At 47.8% G+C, this 21,159-nt stretch overlaps 2 protein-coding genes and 1 long non-coding RNA gene across 3 annotated transcripts; 1 reads left to right on the top strand and 2 right to left on the bottom strand.

The window, feature by feature from the left end:
* Positions 1-5,157: 5,157 nt before the first annotated feature.
* Positions 5,158-11,674, bottom strand: ZNF669 (zinc finger protein 669). The gene is given in 6 exon segments (XM_031660269.1): positions 5,158-6,136; positions 6,558-6,618; positions 7,123-7,249; positions 11,440-11,543; positions 11,546-11,572; positions 11,575-11,674. Coding segments are annotated over 6 exon segments (1,365 nt in total). The 3' UTR covers positions 5,158-5,190.
* A 1,111-nt stretch (positions 11,675-12,785) lies between these two features.
* On the top strand, positions 12,786-17,297 carry LOC116271734. Its single transcript, XR_004180471.1, has 3 exons — positions 12,786-13,128; positions 13,482-13,639; positions 17,068-17,297. It is a non-coding gene; the product is annotated as an uncharacterized LOC116271734 (long non-coding RNA).
* A 1,037-nt stretch (positions 17,298-18,334) lies between these two features.
* Positions 18,335-21,159, bottom strand: C1H1orf229 (chromosome 1 C1orf229 homolog). Its single transcript, XM_031667931.1, is given in 10 exon segments — positions 18,335-18,372; positions 18,375-18,404; positions 18,407-18,541; positions 18,544-18,628; positions 18,630-18,728; positions 18,731-18,846; positions 18,849-18,922; positions 18,924-19,133; positions 19,808-19,923; positions 20,878-21,159. Coding segments are annotated over 10 exon segments (1,185 nt in total).

Below are 21,159 nucleotides of genomic sequence, written 5' to 3'. Positions count from 1 at the left end.
AAAATTCAATGAGCATTCATTTAACCTTTTATTTTAAATATTATTTTTGTAAACTTTGCATTTCCAATTAGGTGAAATTTTAAACGTGTTTCAGTTCTTATACTTTTTTTTTTTTTTTGTCCTGAGACAGAGTCTTGCCCTATCACCCAGGCTGGAGTGCAGTGGCGTGGTCTCAACTCACTGCAACCTCTGCCTCCCACATTCAAACGAGTCTCCTGCCTCAGCCTCCCAAGTAGCTGAGATTACAGGTGCCCGCCACCACACCCGGCTAATTTTTGTATTTTTAGTAGAGATGTGGTTTCCCCATGTTGGCCAGGCTGGTCTTGAACCCCTGACCTGGTGATCTGCCCACCTCGGCCTCCCAAAGTGCTGGGATTACAGGCCTGAGCCACCACTCCCGGCCTCTCCACTCTTTTTAGGCAGAGGGGAGTAAGGGTTGCTTTAAGTTAGGAGGGATGCCCATGTACCCAACCCATTTGTGTAAATTTCTTCCTGCAGAGTTCTTCAAATCAGTATCACCATTGTTAAAGGCCTCCCACATGGTAATAATTGTGCTACAGGGTTTTAAGAACATTAAGTTTTTGTCTGGCTGAATTAACCTCTTTGCTGTGGCACAAGGGGGCCATAGGTGTTTTCACCAATTTCGAAAGAGGGTTCACTGTGCAATGGCTACCAACTTTTCTGAGTACAATGAGACCAAACACATTCATACATAAATCCCATGAAGTGAATTTATTACTTACAAATAGCAAACAAAAGACAACAGAAGTCTAGGATTCAATATGAACCGCTACCACAAGATCAGGAAGGCTACCCAGAGCAGATGGATGGAGCTTTGACTGTAAACGCTTCACTTGCACTACAACTGAGGGACCCCAGAAAGCAGCCCACATTGAGTTTTCTCCCAGGATGTGGTTTGCTGGACACAAACGTTAAAGGCCATTCTGTTTCGAGCAGGGACTATAACAGAGCCTGGGCTGTTCTGACCAATGGCACCTGATTATCAGGATATTGCCTTCCCAGCATATCATACAGTTATCTCGAGAACTACCAGTAAGAAAGGGAGGAAAATGGCCCCGCACCCTTAAAACTGAAGGATCAGGATACTTGCTGTGACAGAGGCACAGACAGTAGCGACAGAGTGTTCTTGTGAGCCATCTACTAGTTCTCTTGACCGGAGCGTGGCACTTGACTGCTTTTCTATTTCCTTTCAATGGAAACTGTTTCAGAATATTTTGAGTTTCTACATCTATAGAGTTGTGGCACATGATCACTGGCAGTGTGGACTCTCTGCATGGTTAAAGGAAAGAGTTCAGGAGCCCATCAACCCACATTGGAGGAGACCACCTAATCCTCCACAGAGTGCCACTCCAGCTTCCTGGGGTTGGCTCCACATGCAGTAAGGCCATTATGTCTAAGGCCGGCAAGACCTGCAGTCCGAAGATGAGACTTTTGACATGCTGATAAGCAGCAGTGATAAGAAAAACCCACACACGGGCCAGGAAGTTTTCAGTGAAAGCAGCTGAGATGCTTCTTCATATGCTTTGGCAGGGGCTAAGATCAAACTATTTCTTCCCATTGTCTTTACTCAGCAGTGCCTGAACCATGAGGCACCATAGATGTACACCTCATCAGGAGGGTGTATGGGACAGCAGCAAGGGGAGCAGCAGCACAAGAAACAAACAAGGCCACTACTTCTGCTTACATAATAACTATTGTCTCGGGAGTGTACAAAATTAACAATGTTCACATGGCTACCCTACGCATACGGTGATGGTGACCACAGTAGATGCAGTGACTACAGAGATACAGCCTGATTCTTGCTAATCAGGACTTAAGTGTCGGCTTATGTGCTGTGCTTTTGTGCATTAATAAGCCAGGGCCTCAAAACTGCCTGCTAAGCACAGGCCAAATGTCATGCTGGGGTGCAACTGAACATTCATGTCTAGGAGATGACAGCATTTTAGTGTGGGAGAAGATGAAAACACCTGAAGACCACAAAACACTGTGCAGACCAAAGGGAAGGCCCATCGTCAGCTCACAGTTCTGAGCCAGGTGACTGCTGATGTGTTATGGGACCGTCAGTCGACAGCAGGTAGGTCAAGCTGAGCAGGTGTCCTGCATGAGGGCTGGTCCATTCCATTTGTGCTGCCAATTGTTTCAATAGCGTCTCATGCACCCCACTGGTGAGGAAGGAATGCGCACCCTACGTTTACTGGCACCGTTAAACACATGACATCTATTACTAAACAGATAAGCTAAACATCAGTTATTAATTACATATAGGAGGATGGTGTAAGCTACCACAGGCCCAAACAGGGATGAACTTGGGAGCAGAGAGCGGTATAGCATTAAAAAAGTGAGGACGGCCGGACGCGGTGGCTCAAGCCTGTAATCCCAGCACTTTGGGAGGCCGAGGCGGGTGGATCACGCGAGGTGAGGGAGGTCGAGACCTCCCTGGCCGAACACGGTGAAACCCCGTCTCTAAAAATACAAAAAGCCTGGCAGGCGAGGTGTGTGAGAGGCAGCCTGTAGTCCCAGCTACTTTCGGGAGGCTGAGGCAGGAGAATAAGTAAACCCGGGTGAGCTTACGTGAGCTGAGATCGACCCTGCACTCCTTCCAGGACAACAAAGCGAGACTCGTCTCAAAAAGTGAGGATATTCCTTTTTGAGGCCGTCTGCTGCTCTGTCAGCCCAGCCTGGAGTGCAGTGAAGTGCGATCTCGGCTCTGTAAGCCTCCGCCTCGGGTTTCGCCATTCTCTACACTCAGCCTCCCGAGTAGCTGGGACTACAGGCGAGCTACCCTACGCGCCTGGCCTAATTTTATTATTTTAGTAGAGACAGGGGTTTCACTATGTTAGCCAAAGTTCGTCTCCTGACAATGATCGCCCGCTCGACATCCCTAAGAAGATGCTGGGATTAAGCGTCGCTCCACCAGCGCTCCAACAAAGATAAATCCTTTGTTCTGAAGTATCATTGATTGGTTTTGTCTATTGGCTGGTAAGGGGCAGATGCTTCATGACACTGACTGGTAAGACTGTAATACTGTAAAATACAATATATAAACTATAATACCATAATGGCGTAATACTATCTACTACAGCACCAAAGGCATCGATGAAAAGTCCAACGCTATCATATGTGACTGAGAGACTTGATGCTTCCTCCCTCAGATTAGTGATAACATATTGTCCTATCACAGTTTTCTCTCCTTCATTCAAAGTGAACGATCCAAATAACAGAAATAATAAAGAATAAAGGGCAACAAATGCAAAGAACTCATGAGATGATACTCTATGGTAAACTTTATGTACTTAGGAATTAACACCAACTCATTATTAGCAAAAAGTAAACATCTCTACATCAGGAGTAGTTTTTCCTTTAATAAAAAAAGGTGAAATGTGTATAATGGACAAGGGATAATCAAAATTTGCCAAATGAGGCTAGTAAGAAAAATTCCAACAATTAACAATCAGTATTCACTGGTCCATTAATCACAGGACAATACATACAAATTAAACTTACCTGGCCGGGCGCGGTGGCTCACACCTGTAATCCCAGCACTTTGGGAGGCTGAGGTGGGCAAATCATGAGGTCAGGAGTCAAGACCAGCCTAGCCAACATGGTGAAACCCTGTCTCTACTAAAAATACAAAGAATTAGCTGCACGTAGTGGCGGGCGCCTGTAATCCCAGCTACTTGGGAGGCTGAGGCAGGAGAATCGCTTAAACCCAGGAGGCGGAAGTTGCAGTGAGCCAAGATTGCACCACAGCACTTCAGCCTGGGCAACAGAGTGAGACTCCGTCTCAAAAAAAAAATAATAAAATAAAAAAATTAAACTTACCTACATATTAGGAAAACATCAAAATTCAACCATGAATTCAGCACATTATCAAATGAATAGACAAAAATTCTACCAACTTAAGAAAATATCATTACCTATGAAATTCAAGTACTACAGCTCAAAGAGCATTTACAGAACTCTCACCTCAAGGTTTCCCTGCAAAATAAGGTGAAAAGCATACTCAAGACTCTTTAAGAATGAGTCACTGATAAAAACAATATACTTGTAACTTGTGGAAGATTTCACACATTTTTTTTGAGCACTGCACGATAATTAATTTGCATCAGACTTTCCAAATTAGAAAAGCTTCACTTATAGAACTCCTTTCCAGTGGGAGTTTTCACACGGCTTTTCAAGTAAATGTTAAAACTGAAAATATTCTTGCAGTTTCTAAACTGTTAGAGTTTTAATCCTGTGTACGTTCTTGTATTTACAAGGTCCAGCCAGCTACAGCGTGCATTTTCATATGTCCTTGAGTGGGTATGAGAGAAATGAAACATTCCCACATTCTGGACATTCATAGGGTTTTTCTCAGGAATGAGTTGATGTCTTCAAATGGAACTAACACAACTGAAGGCCTTACCATAAATTTAAATTCAAAAGGCTTTTCCCAACTCTGAGTCCTCCCAAATCTTCAAAAACAGGAAAATCTGAAGGCTTGACCACATTTCCTATATTCTTAAGGTTTCTCTGCAGTGTGAGCTCTTTCATGTTTATGAGGGAATGGGAAAGAGTAAATGTTACCACATTTCTTACATGCATGGGCTTTTTTTTTTTTTTTTTTTAGACGGAGTCTCACTCTGTTGCCAGGTTGGAATGCAGTTGCACAATCTCGGCTCACTGCAACCTCCGCCTCCCGGGTTCAAGTGATTCTCCTGCCTCAGCCTCCTGAGTAGCTGGGATTACAAGCATATGCTACCACACCCAGCTAATTTTTGTATTTTTAGTAGAGACGAGGTTTCACCATGTTGGCCAGGATGGTCTCGAACTCCTGACCTCGTGATCTGCATGCAGAGGGCTTCCCCCCAACCCCCCATGGCTTTTTATGTCCTTGAAAAAGAACTAAGACAACTGAAATGTGCCACCATGCCCAGCAATGATTTTTTGTTGTTGTTGTTTTGAGATGGAGTCTTGCTCTGTCGCCCAGGCTGGAGTGCAGTGGTGCAATCTCGGCCACTGTAAGCTCTGCCTCCCGGGTTCACACCATTCTCCTGCCCCAGCCTCCCGAGTAGCTGGTGTGAGCCACTGTGCCCGGCATTATTTTATTTGTTGTAGAGACAGAGTTTCACCATGTTGCCCAGGTTGTTTCACATTGTTTTAATCCAGGCTGGTTATGAACTCCTGGGCTCAAGCAATACAGACACCTTGGCTTCCCAAAGTGCTGGGATTATAGGCTGAGTCACTACACCCAGCCTCTATATCATGACTTCTTTCATGGCGAGTAAGGTGACTGGAACGAGTGTAGGCTTTACCGCATCTCTTACATTCATAGGGTTTTTCTCCAGTATGAATTCTTTCGTGGAGGTGAAGGGAACTGAGGCGACTGAAGGCTTGGTCACATTGTTTACATTCATAGGGTTTCTCTCCAGTATGAGTACTTCTATGGTTACAAAGGGAACTCAAACGACTAAAGGCTTTGCCACACTGTTTACATTCATAGGGTCTCTCTCCAGTATGAATGCTTCCATGGTAACGAAGGGAAGTGGAACAGCTGAAGGCTTTATCACATTTGGTACATTTATAGGGTCTTTCTCCAGTGTGAGTCCTTTCATGTGTCTTAAAAGAACAAGAGAATCTGAATGTTTTTCCACATTCCTTACATTCGTAGGGTTTCTCTCCAGTGTGAGTTCGTTCATGTATTAGACAAGAACCGGAAACAGTGAACGCTTTACCACATTGTTTACATTTATAGGGTTTTTCTCCTGTGTGAGTTCTCTGATGTCTTTCAACTGAATTGAGAAAATAAAATGCTTTCCCACATATTGTACATTTATAAGCTGGATTTCCACTGTGCATTATCCTGTGTCTTCTAACACCTGGAACAGAAACGAAGAATTTCCCACACTGTTCACATTTATATTGCTTCTCTCCATATGGTTTGTATCCTGAGTGAGCTAGGATGTGCCTGTTAAGGAGGGAATGACGTACAAAGACTTTTCCACAAATACTGCATTCACATTGTTTTAATCCAGCAGAAATGTTCTCATTCAGATCAAGATTTGGAATTTGGCTGACAACTTCTCCACACTGACTACCTTCTTTGCTTTCACACAGTCTCTGTACCATATGATTTCTGTAAAAAGAATGACAAGCACATTATTATTGGTTGGTTTATTAACAACTTTCTACTTATTAATAGGTCTTGGACTTACACTGCTACCAATACTAGGGAAAATGCATTTTTGTTTTGTTTTGTTTTTGTTTTTATGCCATGACTGAATTATTTGAAAGTAAATGGGCTACTACTGAAAACAGAGCTACCACCTGCACGGCTATGACCAAAATAGTAACATTCATATACACAATTTTGTAGTACTATTTTCAAGTAAACTGTTTTCCAAACACTCACTGCTACATTGAAGTACGTTACATTTGGGTGAAATTTTTCTAAAACGAAATAAATTTCAAGCGACTCTTATTTGTTTTGATTGCTTGTTTTTAAGTTCATGACGTGCTTAAGAGGACTTTTATTTCATCTTCTCAGTGCAAATTACCTTATATCTTTCCCAGGTTTTTCGAAGTGATCCTCAATATTCTGGTCTTTCCATTTGTTTCCTAAAATGCAGACCCACAAAATTATCATGAATTATTACAAACTATAGAAACATTACTAGATTTGCCGGGCGCGGTGGCTCAAGACTGTAATCCCAGCACTTTGGGAGGCCAAGACGGGCGGATCACGAGGTCAGGAGATCGAGACCATCCTGGCTAACACGGTGAAACCCCGTCTCTACTAAAAAATACAAAAAACTAGCCGGGCGAGGTGGCGGGCACCTGTAGTCCCAGCTACTTGGGAGGCTGAGGCAGGAGAATGGCGTGAACCCAGGAGGTGGAGCTTGCAGTGAGCCGAGATCGCCCAGTCACTCCAGCCTGGGAGACAGAGCGAGACTCCGTCTCAAAAAAAAAAAAAGAAACATTACTAGATTTAATGTTCATTGTACACAGTGCCCATGCCTGATTTCTTCACCAAATCATTCCCTTGCCACATTCCAAATCACAAATAGCACTGATGATAGGGAAATACTTCTGTAATTAAGTGAAATGTGTTGTCATTCTCACCTACAGAAGCCAGGTTCCTGCAGGTTTCCTGCATCACTTCTCTGTAGAGATTCTTCTGAGAAGAATCTAGCAAAGCCCATTCCTCCTGGGTAAAGTTCACAGCCACATCCTCAAAAGCCACGGAGTCCTAGAACATTCCACACATGTGGATAGAAGGATGGGTGAGACTGACAGCACTGGGAATCTATACTCAATTCGTAAGCTGTTTACATGATTCTAAAATTTCCAAGCATTTATTCTATGACTTGATTGTCACAACTGTAACTCTGTTCACACATACTCCCTCCCACACAGCAGTACTAATGCTAGAATTGAACTATTCAAAAAGGCAACAGCAAAGTAGAAACACCCATCTCATTAGAGAATCCAAGGAGTAAGATGTGCTGCTAGGATTTACCTTTTAACTTCACTTTGTACATTTCTAGTATCTGTCATAATAAAGTCCTACCTAATGAGCGTAAGTGAGTTAATATTATCAGTCCTGAGACTCTTATTCTTAAAAATGCCTGCTCGCAAAGTTCAATCTTTGTTTGTATTAGTAACTTACATTTTGAAAGGGATTCCACCAACCTAAGTAATAAGAATGACTCACTGCATCTAAACAGCTTATGCAATATATTTGCCAAAACTTTTTCTGCTGAAGGTCTATTATTTTATGTCACTGCAGTGGTGCTTAGGAAACCAGACACCAAAACACAGTCTGAACACGAAGTGTTCAATGAGTTTCCCTGGTAGACAATGTTTTACATGTGCTGTCACTTGTTAACTGGAGAGTTGAGCCCATTCCATGTGATTACACCAAGAAAGAATAGGCTTATTAAATTTAATTTAGTAAATAAAACCAATAATTGATATTTAACAATACTAATACAACAATTTTTTTTTTTTTTTTTTTTGCTCAGTTTTGGAGTCTCGCTGTGTCGCCCAGGCTGGAGTGCAGTGGCGCGATCTCGGCTCACTGCAAGCTCCGCCTCCTGGGGTCACGCCATTCTCCTGCCTCAGCCTCTGAGTAGCTGGGACTACAGGCGCCCGCCACCACACCCGGCTAGTTTTTTGTATTTTTAGTAGAGACGGGGTTTCACCATGTTAGCCAGGGATGGTCTCGATCTCCTGACCTCGTGATCCACCCGCCTCGGCCTCCCAAAGTGCTGGGATTACAGGCTTGAGCCACCGCGCCCGGCCCTAATACAACAATTTTAAAAATTTCTATTGCACAATGTCAAAGCAGAAAGGAATAAGAGGAAATATGGCACATGTTTTTTAAAATGACATTAATGTCCCCACTTCCAGATGCTATTCTTATGAAATCACATAAATTCCCAAATCAGGCTTTTTTAGGCAAGAAAAACTACTTTTTCATACCTAGTAAAAATGACAAATGTCTAATGATTTTTAGTCATCTAAAAAAAGAGTGATGGCTTGCCTAACATACTTCCAAGATTTTCAAACAAAAATATTCAGGACAGCACAGTATTAGCAGAGAGATGAACAAGCACAAGCAGACCAAGGCAAAAAAAGTCTTAATGACCCAGCATTTATATGGAAGGTTGATGAATGATAGAGTAGACACTGTAGAATAGAAAAAGAAATCACATGCACTCTAAAATATGAGGCAAACCAGGCTGGCATCTACTTGGGAAAACGCATTGCATTCTTCTCTATTCCATGAACAATAATCAACTTATTATATATTCAAATATGAAAGATAAAGCCAGAACACTTTCAGAAGTCACAGGAAGATTTTTTTTTTTTTTTTTTTTTTTTTTACGAAGGATTAGGCAGAATTTTTTTATGGAAGAAAAAAGTGATAAAGGAACAGACAAACTGAAACATATTAAAATTTAGGGAATAAAAAGAAAACAGAGTGGGCCAGGCATGGTGGCTCACGCCTGTAATCCCAGCACCTTGGGAGGCTGAGGCAGGCAATCACCTGAGGTCAGGAGGTTGAGACCAGCCTGCCCAACATGGCAAAAACCTGTCTTTTTTGTTTATTTGTTTTTTGAGATAGAGTCTCGCATTGTCACTTGGGCTGGGGTGCAGTGGCAAGATCTTGGCTCACTGCAACCTCCACCTCCTGGGTTCAAGCAATTCTCTTGCCTCAGCCTCCCGAGTAGCTGGGATGACAGGTGCCTGCCACCACACTCACCTAATTTTTTTGTATTTTTAGTAGAGACAGGGTTTCACCATGTTGGCCGGGCTGGTCTGGAACTCCTGACCTCGTGATCCACCCACCTTGGCCTCCCAAAGTGCTAGGATTACAGGCATGAGCCACCATGCCAGGCCTAAAACTCCATGTTTACTAAAAATACAAAAATCAGCTGGGTATGGTGGTGGGTGCCTATAATCCCAGTTACTCAGGAGGCTGACACAGGAGAAACATTTGAACCCAGGAGGCGGAGGTTGCAGTTAGCAGAGATGGTGCCACTACACTCCAGCCGGGCTACAGAGCTAGACTGCATCTCCAAAAAACAAAAAACAACAACAAAAAAACCTTCAGATATCCACATAAGAGGATACAGATGTGTCCACTGTCATAAATTCTTCACCATGCTACAAGAGGGGAACTGACATTTTGGTGAATCTTTGTAAATCATCAATTTATCTGTTACACTTTTATTTCACCAGTAGCATTTACAAAGCTAAGTCCTACAATTCCATTTGAAATTACCCCTAAAAAGAACAGACCTTTAAAAGTTACTACACTCACCCTGGGGAAGAAATAAATATGAATTTTTAGCAAATAAAATGAGAACAGACCTTTAAAACTTACCACACTCACTCTGGGGAAGCAATAAATATGAATTTTTAGCAAATAAAATGCATCATTTTACCTTGCCTCTTTGGAAATAGTATTTTTATCTTTCAAGCTGTACTGACAAAATGTACCACAGTCAATGAAAAATTGAAACTCAAATAAGCGGACAAGCCTTTTCGAGGTAACAAACTTAGGGAGGCAGTGCTGACTCCAACACAGACCTTTCTAAGTGTCACGGCAGGCCATTCTATCCCTGGGGACACCCATCCTGTTCAGTAAAGTACTCAGTGACCACCTAGGAGGCACTGGCACTGCTCTTTGTCCTCTTGTGTGCCTTCAGTGCATTTTAATATTCAGGTTCTTGCACATCCTCTCTGGGGTGGGTTTTCCTTGTCCTTTGGGACAGTTTTTCTCTCTTCACAAGTCTGAGACAATCTAGAGAGCAGAAATCATTTCTGCCTTTTCCTCTCAATATCAGCATCCCATTGGCAGACCATCAATGTGTCTCCGAGGAATAAAAACTCGGGCTGGAGGAACAATTTTAATGACCTAACTTTAATGACATTACATTGTATTGTCCATTAATTTTAATGTCCTAAAATGTTAATGACCCTAAGGGCTCACCATTTTAGATGAAACTATACCAGGAGATTCCTCTAAGGCCAAGAGCATCCAGCTGCTCCCCTGAGAGACTCTACCCCCTACCTCAGGCTGTCCTTGGGGATGAGATGACCCCGGGGCTGATACTCACTAGACCCTCCAATAGACATGGCCACTGTGGGTATCCTGGGTCATCCCCAGACAGTTCTAAAATGCCAGGACTAGGAAAAGACAGGAGAGTGGCTGAGGACACAACACCCTGTAAAGTTTTCACGGGGGGACCTCAACCTAAAGACATTTTGGTAATATGTACACTTAGGAAAGATGAAAAGAAGAGAGGCACAAAGTTTTTTTTTTACAGTAGAGTGTCAGATGATTTATTCTCCGCTTTCCTCTCATGTAAAAAGTTTGGAAACAAAAATATTTTGGCCAAGGTGGTTCACGCCTGTAATTTCAGAGCTTTAGGAGGCCGAGGTGGGCGATCAATTAAGGTCAGGAGTTCGAAACCAACCTAGCCAACATGGCGAAACCCTGTCTCTCCTAAACATACAAAAATTAGCTGGACCTGGTGGTGGCGCCTATAAGTCTAGCTACTTGGGAGGCTGAGGCAGGAGAATCGCTTGAACCCGGAGTCAGAGGTTGCACTGAGCTGAGACTGCACCATTGCACTCCAGCCTGACAGGGCGAGACTCCGTCTCAAAAAAATAAATAAATAAATAAATGGTTTGCTTCCTCATTCACCTTATCAAAGCCTCTCATTTACGCCCCTCCCGTGGACCCCAAACCACAAACCATGACTGCGGTACCCGGTTTATGAATCGCGTTTGCTCAAACACGCCGTTTAACGTTTTAACAAAGCCTCAGGTTAATTTTAGGGGGAGAAAGGTGGGACTGGAAGCTCCATGAACCACGCACACGGAGTCGGGCTCTCCCGGATCACCCTCCCGTGGTCACCGCACTACCTGGGTGGGGGAGGCGCGGGGTTCCGGAGAGGGCTCCGGCCGGCGGAAGTGGCGCCCGCAGGTACAGACAGGACGCAGGGGTCCCGCTGCCCACCCCGCCCTGCGCAGAAGGGGACTGAGGCCCGGCTGGCCGCCGCGACTCGGTCCGCAGGTTCCGCAGCCCATGGCTGGTTCCAGCAGGTTTCAACCAGCCCTCTTCCCCACTTCGGGAAGCCAGGCGCAGTCCACTCACCATTCCTCGGCTCCCCCGGTATCCTGGCGTCCGCTAGGGATGTCCCAATACCCGCAGGTCACAGGGTGGCCGAGGCTGCTGCAGAGGCACCGGGCCTCCCAGAGCCAGGAAGTAGCAGCGGAGACTCACAGGAAGAGCCTACGGTGGCCAAGGCGAGACAAAGCGCCCGCCAGCCGGATCCCGGAAGCCGCCCTCTCCTTTCCGGCGGCGCGCCTGATTGGCGGGTCCCCACCCCAGCGCCCCTGATGGTATGGGGCTTCAGGCCCCGCCCCCTCAGGCCCAGAGTGACAGGAAATTGCGATCTCACCAGGCTGGATGTGGCCAGAATGACCCTTTTGGCCTAGCGGTTTGTAGGGGGTGCGTCCTTCCTGCGCTGGGATCTGACCATGCAAGGAGGACCTTCGCATTTAACATTGTATACAGGGTTATAGCTATTTGTGCATAATATAGATATAAAATTGCAAGCAATATAATGACAATTCTGCAACTGCCCAGTGGGTTCACCTTGCCCGCTACCTAGACAGAGCCGATTTCTCAAGACGGGGGAATAGCAATAAAGAAAGAGTAATTCACGCAGAGTCGGCTGTGCGGGAGATCGGAGTTATTTTATTTTATTTTACTTTATTTTATTTTATTTTTTGAAACAGAGTCTTGCTCTGTCGCCCAGGCTGGAGTGCAGCCTCGGAGTTTTATGATTATTCAAATCAGTCTCCTCGAGCATTTGGGGAAAAGAGTATTTAGAAAGTTTATTTTGCCAAGGTTGGGGATGCTTGTGCATGACACAGCCTCAGGATGTCCTGATGACAGCTGCCCAAGGTGGTCAGAGCACAGCTTGGTTTTGTTGGAGATAAATGCTCGGTGTCGCAAAGTGAAACTAGCACTCAAGCGAAAGTTTTCTCAGCAACGCAATTTACCTCTGCAGAAGCGTGCTGCTCGCATCAGTCACAATCGCAAGAGCACACGGAACAAAGGAAAGCAGGGGTTTTTATTCCTGACGCAATCCCTACCTCTGGCATGGGCTGGGGCCGGACCTCAAGATCTAAACTGACCCCGTCGGCTATTTGTGAATATTTTCCCAAATAAGGAAGGGGGAAGGGGGAAGGGGGATGTGAGTTACAACTGTGGGAAGTGTGGTTTGGAAGGGAGAAATGGGTGCAGAGCAGGTAACCAAGGGAACAGATGTGAGTGATCGATTAGAACTGACGGGGGGAAGGTTGTTTACAGTAACTAAGGGCAAGGAGGCATGGAGAACAAGAAAGTTGGGTTCGACAACAAAACACAAGAACGTTAACATGCCAAACCTTGGAAGAGAAACTGACTGTATCTGACAGTTTTATACATTTTAGGGAGACAGGAGACATCAATCAACATATGTAAGATGAACACTGGTTTGATCCGGTACAACCAGAAGCAAAAGTGGGTCAACTGGAAGCCAGGAGGGGGCTTCCAGGTCACAGGTAGGTGAGAGAGGAACGGTTGCATTCTTCTGAGTTTCTGATGAGCCTTTCCAAAGGAGGCAATAAGATATGCATTCTTCTCAGTGAGCAGCGGATGACTTTGAATAGAATGGGAGGCAGGTTTGCCCTAAGCAGTTCCCAGATTGACTTTTCCCTTTATCTTAGTGATTTAGGGGGCCCAAAATATTTTCCTTTCCAATTTCCCCCTTTTGTTTTAGAAATATTTTGAAGAAAGCATTTCAGAAGAAAATCAGTCTCTGTGCCAGGTTTTGTCTGATTTCTCAAGGAGTAGCTGGGATTACAGGCGCGCGAAACCACACCTGGCTAATTTTTTTTTTTTTTTTTTTTGGTAGAAACGGGGTCTCCCTCGGTTGCCCAAGCTGGTCTCTGGTGCCCAAGGCGGGGCTCCCCGTAATGTCTACAAATAATCCAGTGAAGGAACACCAGAGCGTGGAAAGTTGAGGACGACCGACAAAGGACTCCCCAGTAGGTTTTCACTTCAAGCTCTAGGGTAAGTGGGCGCTCGGAGAATTCCGGGGAAACCTCGGGAAAATGTGGGTCAGGCTGAGAGTAAGTTCGCTAATTACTTAAGCCTTGTGCAGCAGTTACTGCGCCGCGGAGGGGTAATTGATTGTCAGTACCCAAAATCTCACATCTTTGTTCCCTCTGGTAGACAAGTATTCTCCTTGGTTCCCGGAATGTAGAAGATTGGGATAAGGTGGGATCAGACTTAAAACGAGCACAAGAGGGCCGCGATATTCCCGTCTCTGCTTGGTCTGTGTGGTCGGCAGTTAAAACAGCCCTGGAGCCCTTCCACACTGAGGAGGAGAAGGAGGAGTTCAGGATGACATAGGAAAGTTGAATAATCAGGAGTCTAATTATCAGCTAAGTGAACTATGACAGTCTAGTTTTAAAAAGGGCGAGAAACGGGAAGGTATGTGTGCTAATCTCCAAAAACTTATAAAAGAAACAGGGCCACCTACTGCGCCTTTAGGGGAAGGTCTGGAATGGCCACCCCCAGGACAGCCTTAGGAATTTTTGGAAGGGGAGCCTGAGACTGGCCTTGCGGCTCCCATTGTTGCAGACCCTGCTGTTAACTGTGGCGAAGGGAAGCTTCAGGCTTGTCCAACAGCCAATTAGTATGAGGGAATGAATGATCCAGGCTTGCCCACCTGTTAGTTATGGTAGAGGAATGCTGCCAGCCGGTCCAAATACAAATTATGGCGCAGGGACAATCCAGTCATCCATTCACCAGGCACAAGAAATGGGGGATTTGAATGCTTGGCAGTTTCTGGTCATTATTTCGCCAGCTGAGGAGGCTAGAGAACTTGCTCAAGCATGCTGGGAGCCATTTCCTTTTAAAATATTAAAGACTGAAAGCAAGCAATTGGACAATATGGGCCAAATTCTCCTTATGTTCATTCCTTGTTACAATGTGTGGCTTATAACAGACGTTGAATACCTGTGGATTGGGAGGCATTAGCCCGATCCACCCTGTCTCCCTCTGAATTTCTCCAATTTAAATAAAATCTGGTGGACGGATGAAGCAACAAATCAGGCAGAAATGCTCAAGCCCAACGTCCCGTTAATATCATATCTGATCATTTGCTTGTAATTGGACAGGCATGGGGTACTCTAAATCAACAGATGGTAATGGGTGATGAGGTTGTTGATCAGCTCAGAACTATGCCTAAGAGCCTGGGAAAAAAATTCACGACCCTGCTACTGCTTATCCTTCTTTTAACACAGTTCAACAGGGTCTAAGGGAGCCTTATCCAGATTGTATCGCCTGTTTGCACAATGCAGTTCAAAAGGCTATTTCCGATTCTCATGCCAAGAAAGTGATCCTTCAGCTGCTTGCTCATGAAAATGCTAATGCAGAATGTCAGGCAGCAATTAGACCTATTAAGGGAAAGGCAGATCTAAATGAGGAAAAAACTTTAAGTGAATACATTAAAGCCTGCGATGGCATTGGGGGGCACTTATATAAGGCCAGCCTCCTTATATAAGGCCGGGGGGGGGGAGGGGGGGGGGGGGGGTGGCTATTACTCCCCATATCGTGGGGGGTGCCTCACCCCCCGCGATGTGGATCGTAATAGCTAGGCAGGGAGAGGGGAGAGCAATATTACAAAGGAGGTGTACATCCCTGCGATATTGAGAGTAATATTATGCTCTCCCCTTCAGGATATTAGGAACAATATCGCAGGAAGTTTGTACAACCCCTGCGATATTGGGAGTAATATCATCTTCTCTCCCTGAATATAAGAAAAAACTTATTGGGCCTACATTCCATTCCCACCACTGGTTAGGCCTGTTACATGGTTAGACACCCCAGTGGAGGTTTATGTTAATGATAGTGTCTGGATGCCTGGACCAACAGATAACTGAGGTCGTACTCATCCAGAGGAGGAAGGAATGTTAATGAATATTTCTATTGGTTATCGCTTTCCTCCCATCTGCCTGGGGCCGGCAGCGGGATGTTTAAATTATGATACACAAAGTTGGATGGCTTATGTTCCTGCACATGATGGATAAAAAGCCTTTATTCATGTAATCAGTGGAAGAACATTTCAATCTTTGGACACTATTTTTTTTTTTTTTTTTTTTTTTGAGACGGAGTCTCGCTCTGTCACCCAGGCTGGAGTGCAGTGGCCGGATCTCAGCTCACTGCAAGCTCCGCCTCCCGGGTTTATGCCATTCTCCTGCCTCAGCCTCCCGAGTAGCTGGGACTACAGGCGCCCGCCACCTCGCCCGGCTAGTTTTTTATGTATTTTTAGTAGAGACAGGGTTTCACCGTGTTCGCCAGGATGGTCTCGATCTCCTGACCTTGTGATCTGCCCGTCTCGGCCTCCCAAAGTGCTGAGATTACAGGCTTGAGCCACCGTGCCCGGCCTGGACACTATTAAATACCTTGAGCATGGCTATGTTATGACACATCGCCAGATTAATAAATTTAAACCTAATAAGAACCTCCTGCCATTGAATGGTCTGAGAAGCTAGAGGTGCTAACCTCGGAAGATTGTACTGCAAACAGTGCTGCTGTACTGCAAAATAATTCCTATGGAATCATCATTGATTGGGCCCCTAGGGGACACTTTGCAGTAAATTGTACTGGACAGAGCGAAGATTGTAGAGAGAGTACTTTTGCAAACGACTACCCAGATAATGCACCAAAATTACATAGAATAATTGAAACAAATTACCCTATTAAGTGGGAGGAGAATGGTATGGCTCCTCCAAGCCCAAAAATGATTGACCCAATTAAAAGTACAGAACATCCAGAATTGTGGAAATTAATGATGGCTCAAACCCCAATTCAGATTTGGAAAGGAGAATATAAAACAGAGACCCATGGTAAAAACTTCAATTTGTTGTAGCCAGACCTCTAATCGGACGGTCCCGTTGCAGAGCTGTGTTAAACCTCCTTTTATATTGGCAGTGGGAAAAATTAACATCCTACCTGACTCTCAAACCATATCATGCCTCAGCTGTTGTCTTTTTACCTGCATTAATTCTACCTCTAATAAAGACAGTGGTTAGGGCCTGAGAAGGAGTTTGGATACCCGTTTCCCTCAATAGACCTTGGGAGGCCTGTCCCTCCATACATAGTACCACCGAAGTACTAAAAGGAATACTTAGTAGATCAAAGAGATTCATATTTACTTTAATAGCTGTGATCATGGGCCTTTTAGCTGTCATAGCTGCTGCTGCTGGTGTTGCTTTGCACTCTTCTATTCAGACTGTGGGCTTTGTGGATAGTTGGCAGAACAATTCTTCTAAGCTTTGGAATTCCCAAAGCCAAACAGAACAAAAATTGGCAAATCACATGAATGATCTCCGTCAAACAGTAATTTGGATGGGAGATCGGATTATGAGCTTGGAGCATAGAATTCAAATGCAATGTGATTCGAAGACTTCTGACTTTTGTATTACTCCTAGCTCTTATAATGCCACTGAACACCACTGGGAGATGATTAGACGTCACTACAAGGAAAAGAAGATAATTTAACATTAGATCTTGCTAAACTGAAAAAACAACTTTTCGAGGCATCTCAGGCTCATCTCAGCCTGTTGCCTGGAGCCGATATTCTTACTGGAGCTGCTGATGGCCTTTCTAACACTAATCCTTTAAAGTGGATTAAAACCACAGGTAGATCAACAACTGCAAATTTTATTTTGGTTTGTGTCTGTTTATGCTGTTTGTTTTTAGTCTACAGATGCGGACGCGCCTTGGGAGAGAAGCCAGACACAGTGAAGGAAGTAGCAATGGCGGTTATTAATTTAAAAAAAATACATACATATAATAGAGACAAACAGAGGGGCACATGTGGGAAAGAGAGTTTCTGGAATGCCAGATGAGTTGGTCTCCCCTGTGTGAGACATCCGTGGGGAGCCATGGGCGGCCTCTGAGGAGAAAAGTCTCCTTATTGCCTTCATGTCTTTATGCCCCACAGTGTACCAGCTCAGCCGCATGCTACAGGTGCTCGGGGAGATAACACTCCGTTGAAGCGGAGTATAATCAAACATCTTGGCTCCTCCTGAAACCCACTCCCACCCATTTCAGTCCCGATCTTAAGTTAAAGATCTTAAGTAGTTTAGACACACGCCTTTGCTCAAGGAAAATCCGCAGAAACCGCCACTGCTATACACCTTATCGAATGACTCACTTGTTCTCCTTCAGTTTTTAATCCTTTTCCTCATCCCTTCTTACCCCTCCCATTCGCCCTAAGCACGAAGAGCTTGTAAACCAATAAATTGGGTGGAGGCCGAGAGCTCGGGCCGTGAGCAAGCCTCGGACGCTCCGGTCCCCTGGACCCGCCTTTTAACTCTTATTCTGTCTCTTTCTAAATCCTTTGTCTCCGCTGGACTCGGGGTACCCGCCGGGCGGTGCGGGGCGGATTTCCCCAACGGGGCTTGAACTCGTGGACCCAGGCGCGCCTCCCGCTTCCGTCTCCCAAATTGTTGGGGTTACAGGCTGAGCCCCGCCCAGGCCAATGGGCCTCGTAGGACCGACTGTGTCCCGACTGCGCACCCCCGTCCCGCAGCCCGCGCCAGACCCGGCGCCTCGGCCCCGGCGGGGGGGGTGGAGAGGACGCGGGAAGGGGGCGCCCTGTGGGTCCCGCCGGGTCGCTCGGCCGCACTAGTGGGTCCCCGGGCGGGCGCAGGGCCGGGTTGCGGGACCGGCGGGCGCGGGGAGGACTCGGGTTCACAGTCGCTCCCGCTCCGGAAAGTGTGCGGCGGCCGCCCCGGAGGGACCTCGGCGGGGAGGAGGCGGCCGGAGTCGGAGTCGGAGGGGTCCGTCCGCTGCCGGAGACTGGGAGCGCGTCCGCCCCGCCTGCCGGGCCCGTGGTGGGGGCCGCACCCACCGCTGCGTGGCCGGGACCGTCTTGGCTGGCGCCGCCTTGGAGCCGTCGGCACCGCGCGCGGTCGGGGGAGCGGCGGGGGAGGAAGGACCCGGCGAGCCCGGGGAGGGTCCTGCAGGCGGAGGCGCCGGGGCAGGGTGTGGGGTCAGGACCCGCGCGGCGCTGCTTCTGCTCCCGAAGTCTGCGGTCGGTCCGAGCTGGCGCGGCGGAGGGTGTGACTCCTGGAGCCGCGGGGCCACCCCGGAGCGCGAGGCCGCAGCGGGGAGTCCCTGGGCCCGTCTCCGGGACGGCTTTGGCTGCAGCAGGAGGACGGCGTTTGGAGGGTGGGGTGGACGCGTCCTCTCAGCGCCGGCCTGGACTGACAGCCTCCACTGCGCCCACGCTGCCCTCGTGCCCAGGGTTCTCAGAAGTCCGATGCCAGGCGGAGGCGAGGGGCAGATGCCCAGGGTTGGGAGGCCGCTGGCGGTCCAGGTCCCGCAGGATGCGAAGGATTTTCCAGGAGGGCCCAGGGGCTGCAGGGTGCACAGGCCCACCTTGCACGGGAGCCACTGCCCGGGCCTTAGCTGGGCGGAGCCATTCCGGGGCCGCCGCTCCTTCCCTGCGCGGCCAGGCTCGGGTTCCAGGCAGGCTGCTGCAGGGGGCCTGATCCGGGGGACAGCCGGCTACCCACCCCGGCAAGGGCGCCCACCTCGGCCGCTGACAGCCTCGCAGGGAGGCCCCAGCGATGAGCAAGGGGGCTGGCGGGAGGCCGGGAGGCCCAGCCGGCCTGAGTCCTGGACAGGTGATTGACAGGTGAATGAGCTGGAGTGGAGCGTGTCTGGCTGGGGGCCAGGGAAGATCTGCCAGGACCTCAGGGGCTGCAGGCTGCCAACTGCCCGCCCCAGCTCTGGATGCCCTACTCGAACCTCAGTTTCCTCACCTGCCAGGAAGGACCCGTATGTCAGGGGTGTTTTGACGATTAAACTGGACAATCCTGGTAAGCTCTCGTGAGCCCTCCTTGGCTGCAGATCTTTTTTACTTTTCTGACTTCGCTATGGAACTCTGGAATGCCTGCAGGGGGGCAGGCAGGCAGGCCGGACCTTGGCCCCTGGCTGCATTGTCCCTTATGGGCACCCCCACTCCTTCTAGGCCCTTTTAAAGCCCATACCTAGCGAAACATCTGGACCTCAGAGAGCTTCAGAGAACATTTTGCATTTCCAAAACCAAAATGCTTTCTTCCCTGACCCCATGTTCTCATCTCACTCCAAAACTCAAATTCCTTGGGCAGCCAACTTCAGAAAAGGGCCTCAATTTGATGCTTGTTCTCTGGGACCCACCCAGGGCCCTTTCGATGGAGCATCATGCCACCTCCATCCGCCCCCGCCCCCCAACCGGGGCTTCCCCCAATACACTGGGGGCTCTTAACTGTAGCGACCTGGATCTGACCACTAGACTTCAGAAGCAGGGGACAGGGAACACAGTCCCCCCAGGAGACTGGCCTGGCCATGGCCTGATGCACAGTGATCTCTGGGCAAGAGACCCTGGACAGGAAATATCTCCGCCCTCTGCTTTCAGACCCCCTAGCCTTCAGGGTGAGATTACCTTTTGCCACAGTGGGGGAAACTGAGGCACAGGGCCAGTGAGCAGCAAAGTCGGGGAGACTGTGACTGGGAAACATGCCCAGGTCCTGAACAGCCCTTCCAGGTTGCCACAGCCTTTGGGCTGTTCTTGGCATGTGGCACCCTGGTTGGGTCAGCACCTTGTGGGGTGAGGGTGCTGGCAGGAGCAGGTGCTGTGGGACCCACAGCAGGAGGGGAATATTTTCACCCTTTCCTGGCACAGCAGTTTTGTTCTCTGATGTGTGTGGACTCCTGTGCCTATGTGGGTGTGGACTGGGCCCCTTTCTATTGATCAAAAAAGAACCATTCCTGGAGCGGCCAGGGGAGTATAGGTACCACTTATGCCTGGCAGCTGGGCAGGTGGCAGTGGGGGATGTGGGGGCTTGGCTGCCCCGTGCTCCACTGCCACCTCCCCAGGGGGAGCCAGACCCTGGCCTTAGTGCCCATTCCTGCCCAGTTCCACACATCCTTCACTCGGCATTCCCCTGCCTCATTCCCCCAACTCGGCCCTGCCATGTGTCCCCAGGGGCCCTGGGATGGGCTCACAGGAGGTAGTAACTCTGTCGCCTGCCTCTGCCTGAAGTCAGGGGTCCCTAATCTGGCCCCTAGTGGGCTGAGAGGGTGGGCAGGTCAGGGGTCAGCCCTTGGCTGAACATGGAGTCTTTTCCCCCACCCCTGCTTACACTGGTGGGGCTGGGGGCTACTCTGGGTCCTCCCCAGCCCCTCACTAGGCCAGTTTGAAGGAAATACTCATACAGATGGCTTCACCTGTTGTCAGTTGCCCTCACCAAACTGGAACCAACCAGCTGTTGCCCTTGGACCAGGGCCTGGGCCTGAGGCTGCCATGAACAGTCAGTTTTCTGCCTTCTGGGGGGTGGCATCTCCCAGCTCTGGGTGGTCCCCACAAGACACGATGTCCAGCACTGGAGGGAAGAGATCAGGGCGGGAACCCCTGACCACAGGACCTGGCCATGAGCTGTAGGTCCCTGTGGGACGCAGGCTCCTGTGGATGCTTCAGGGGGTGAGTGGGGGTCCTTCTGGCTGGCAGAATCCTGGTGGGAACTGGGCAT

This window comes from Papio anubis, chromosome 1 (genome assembly GCF_008728515.1).
Source record: "Papio anubis isolate 15944 chromosome 1, Panubis1.0, whole genome shotgun sequence".
Classification (NCBI taxonomy): Eukaryota; Metazoa; Chordata; class Mammalia; order Primates; family Cercopithecidae; genus Papio; species Papio anubis.
Note: the sequence above shows the minus strand (reverse complement) of the source record. Positions and strands in the feature narration are given on the sequence as shown.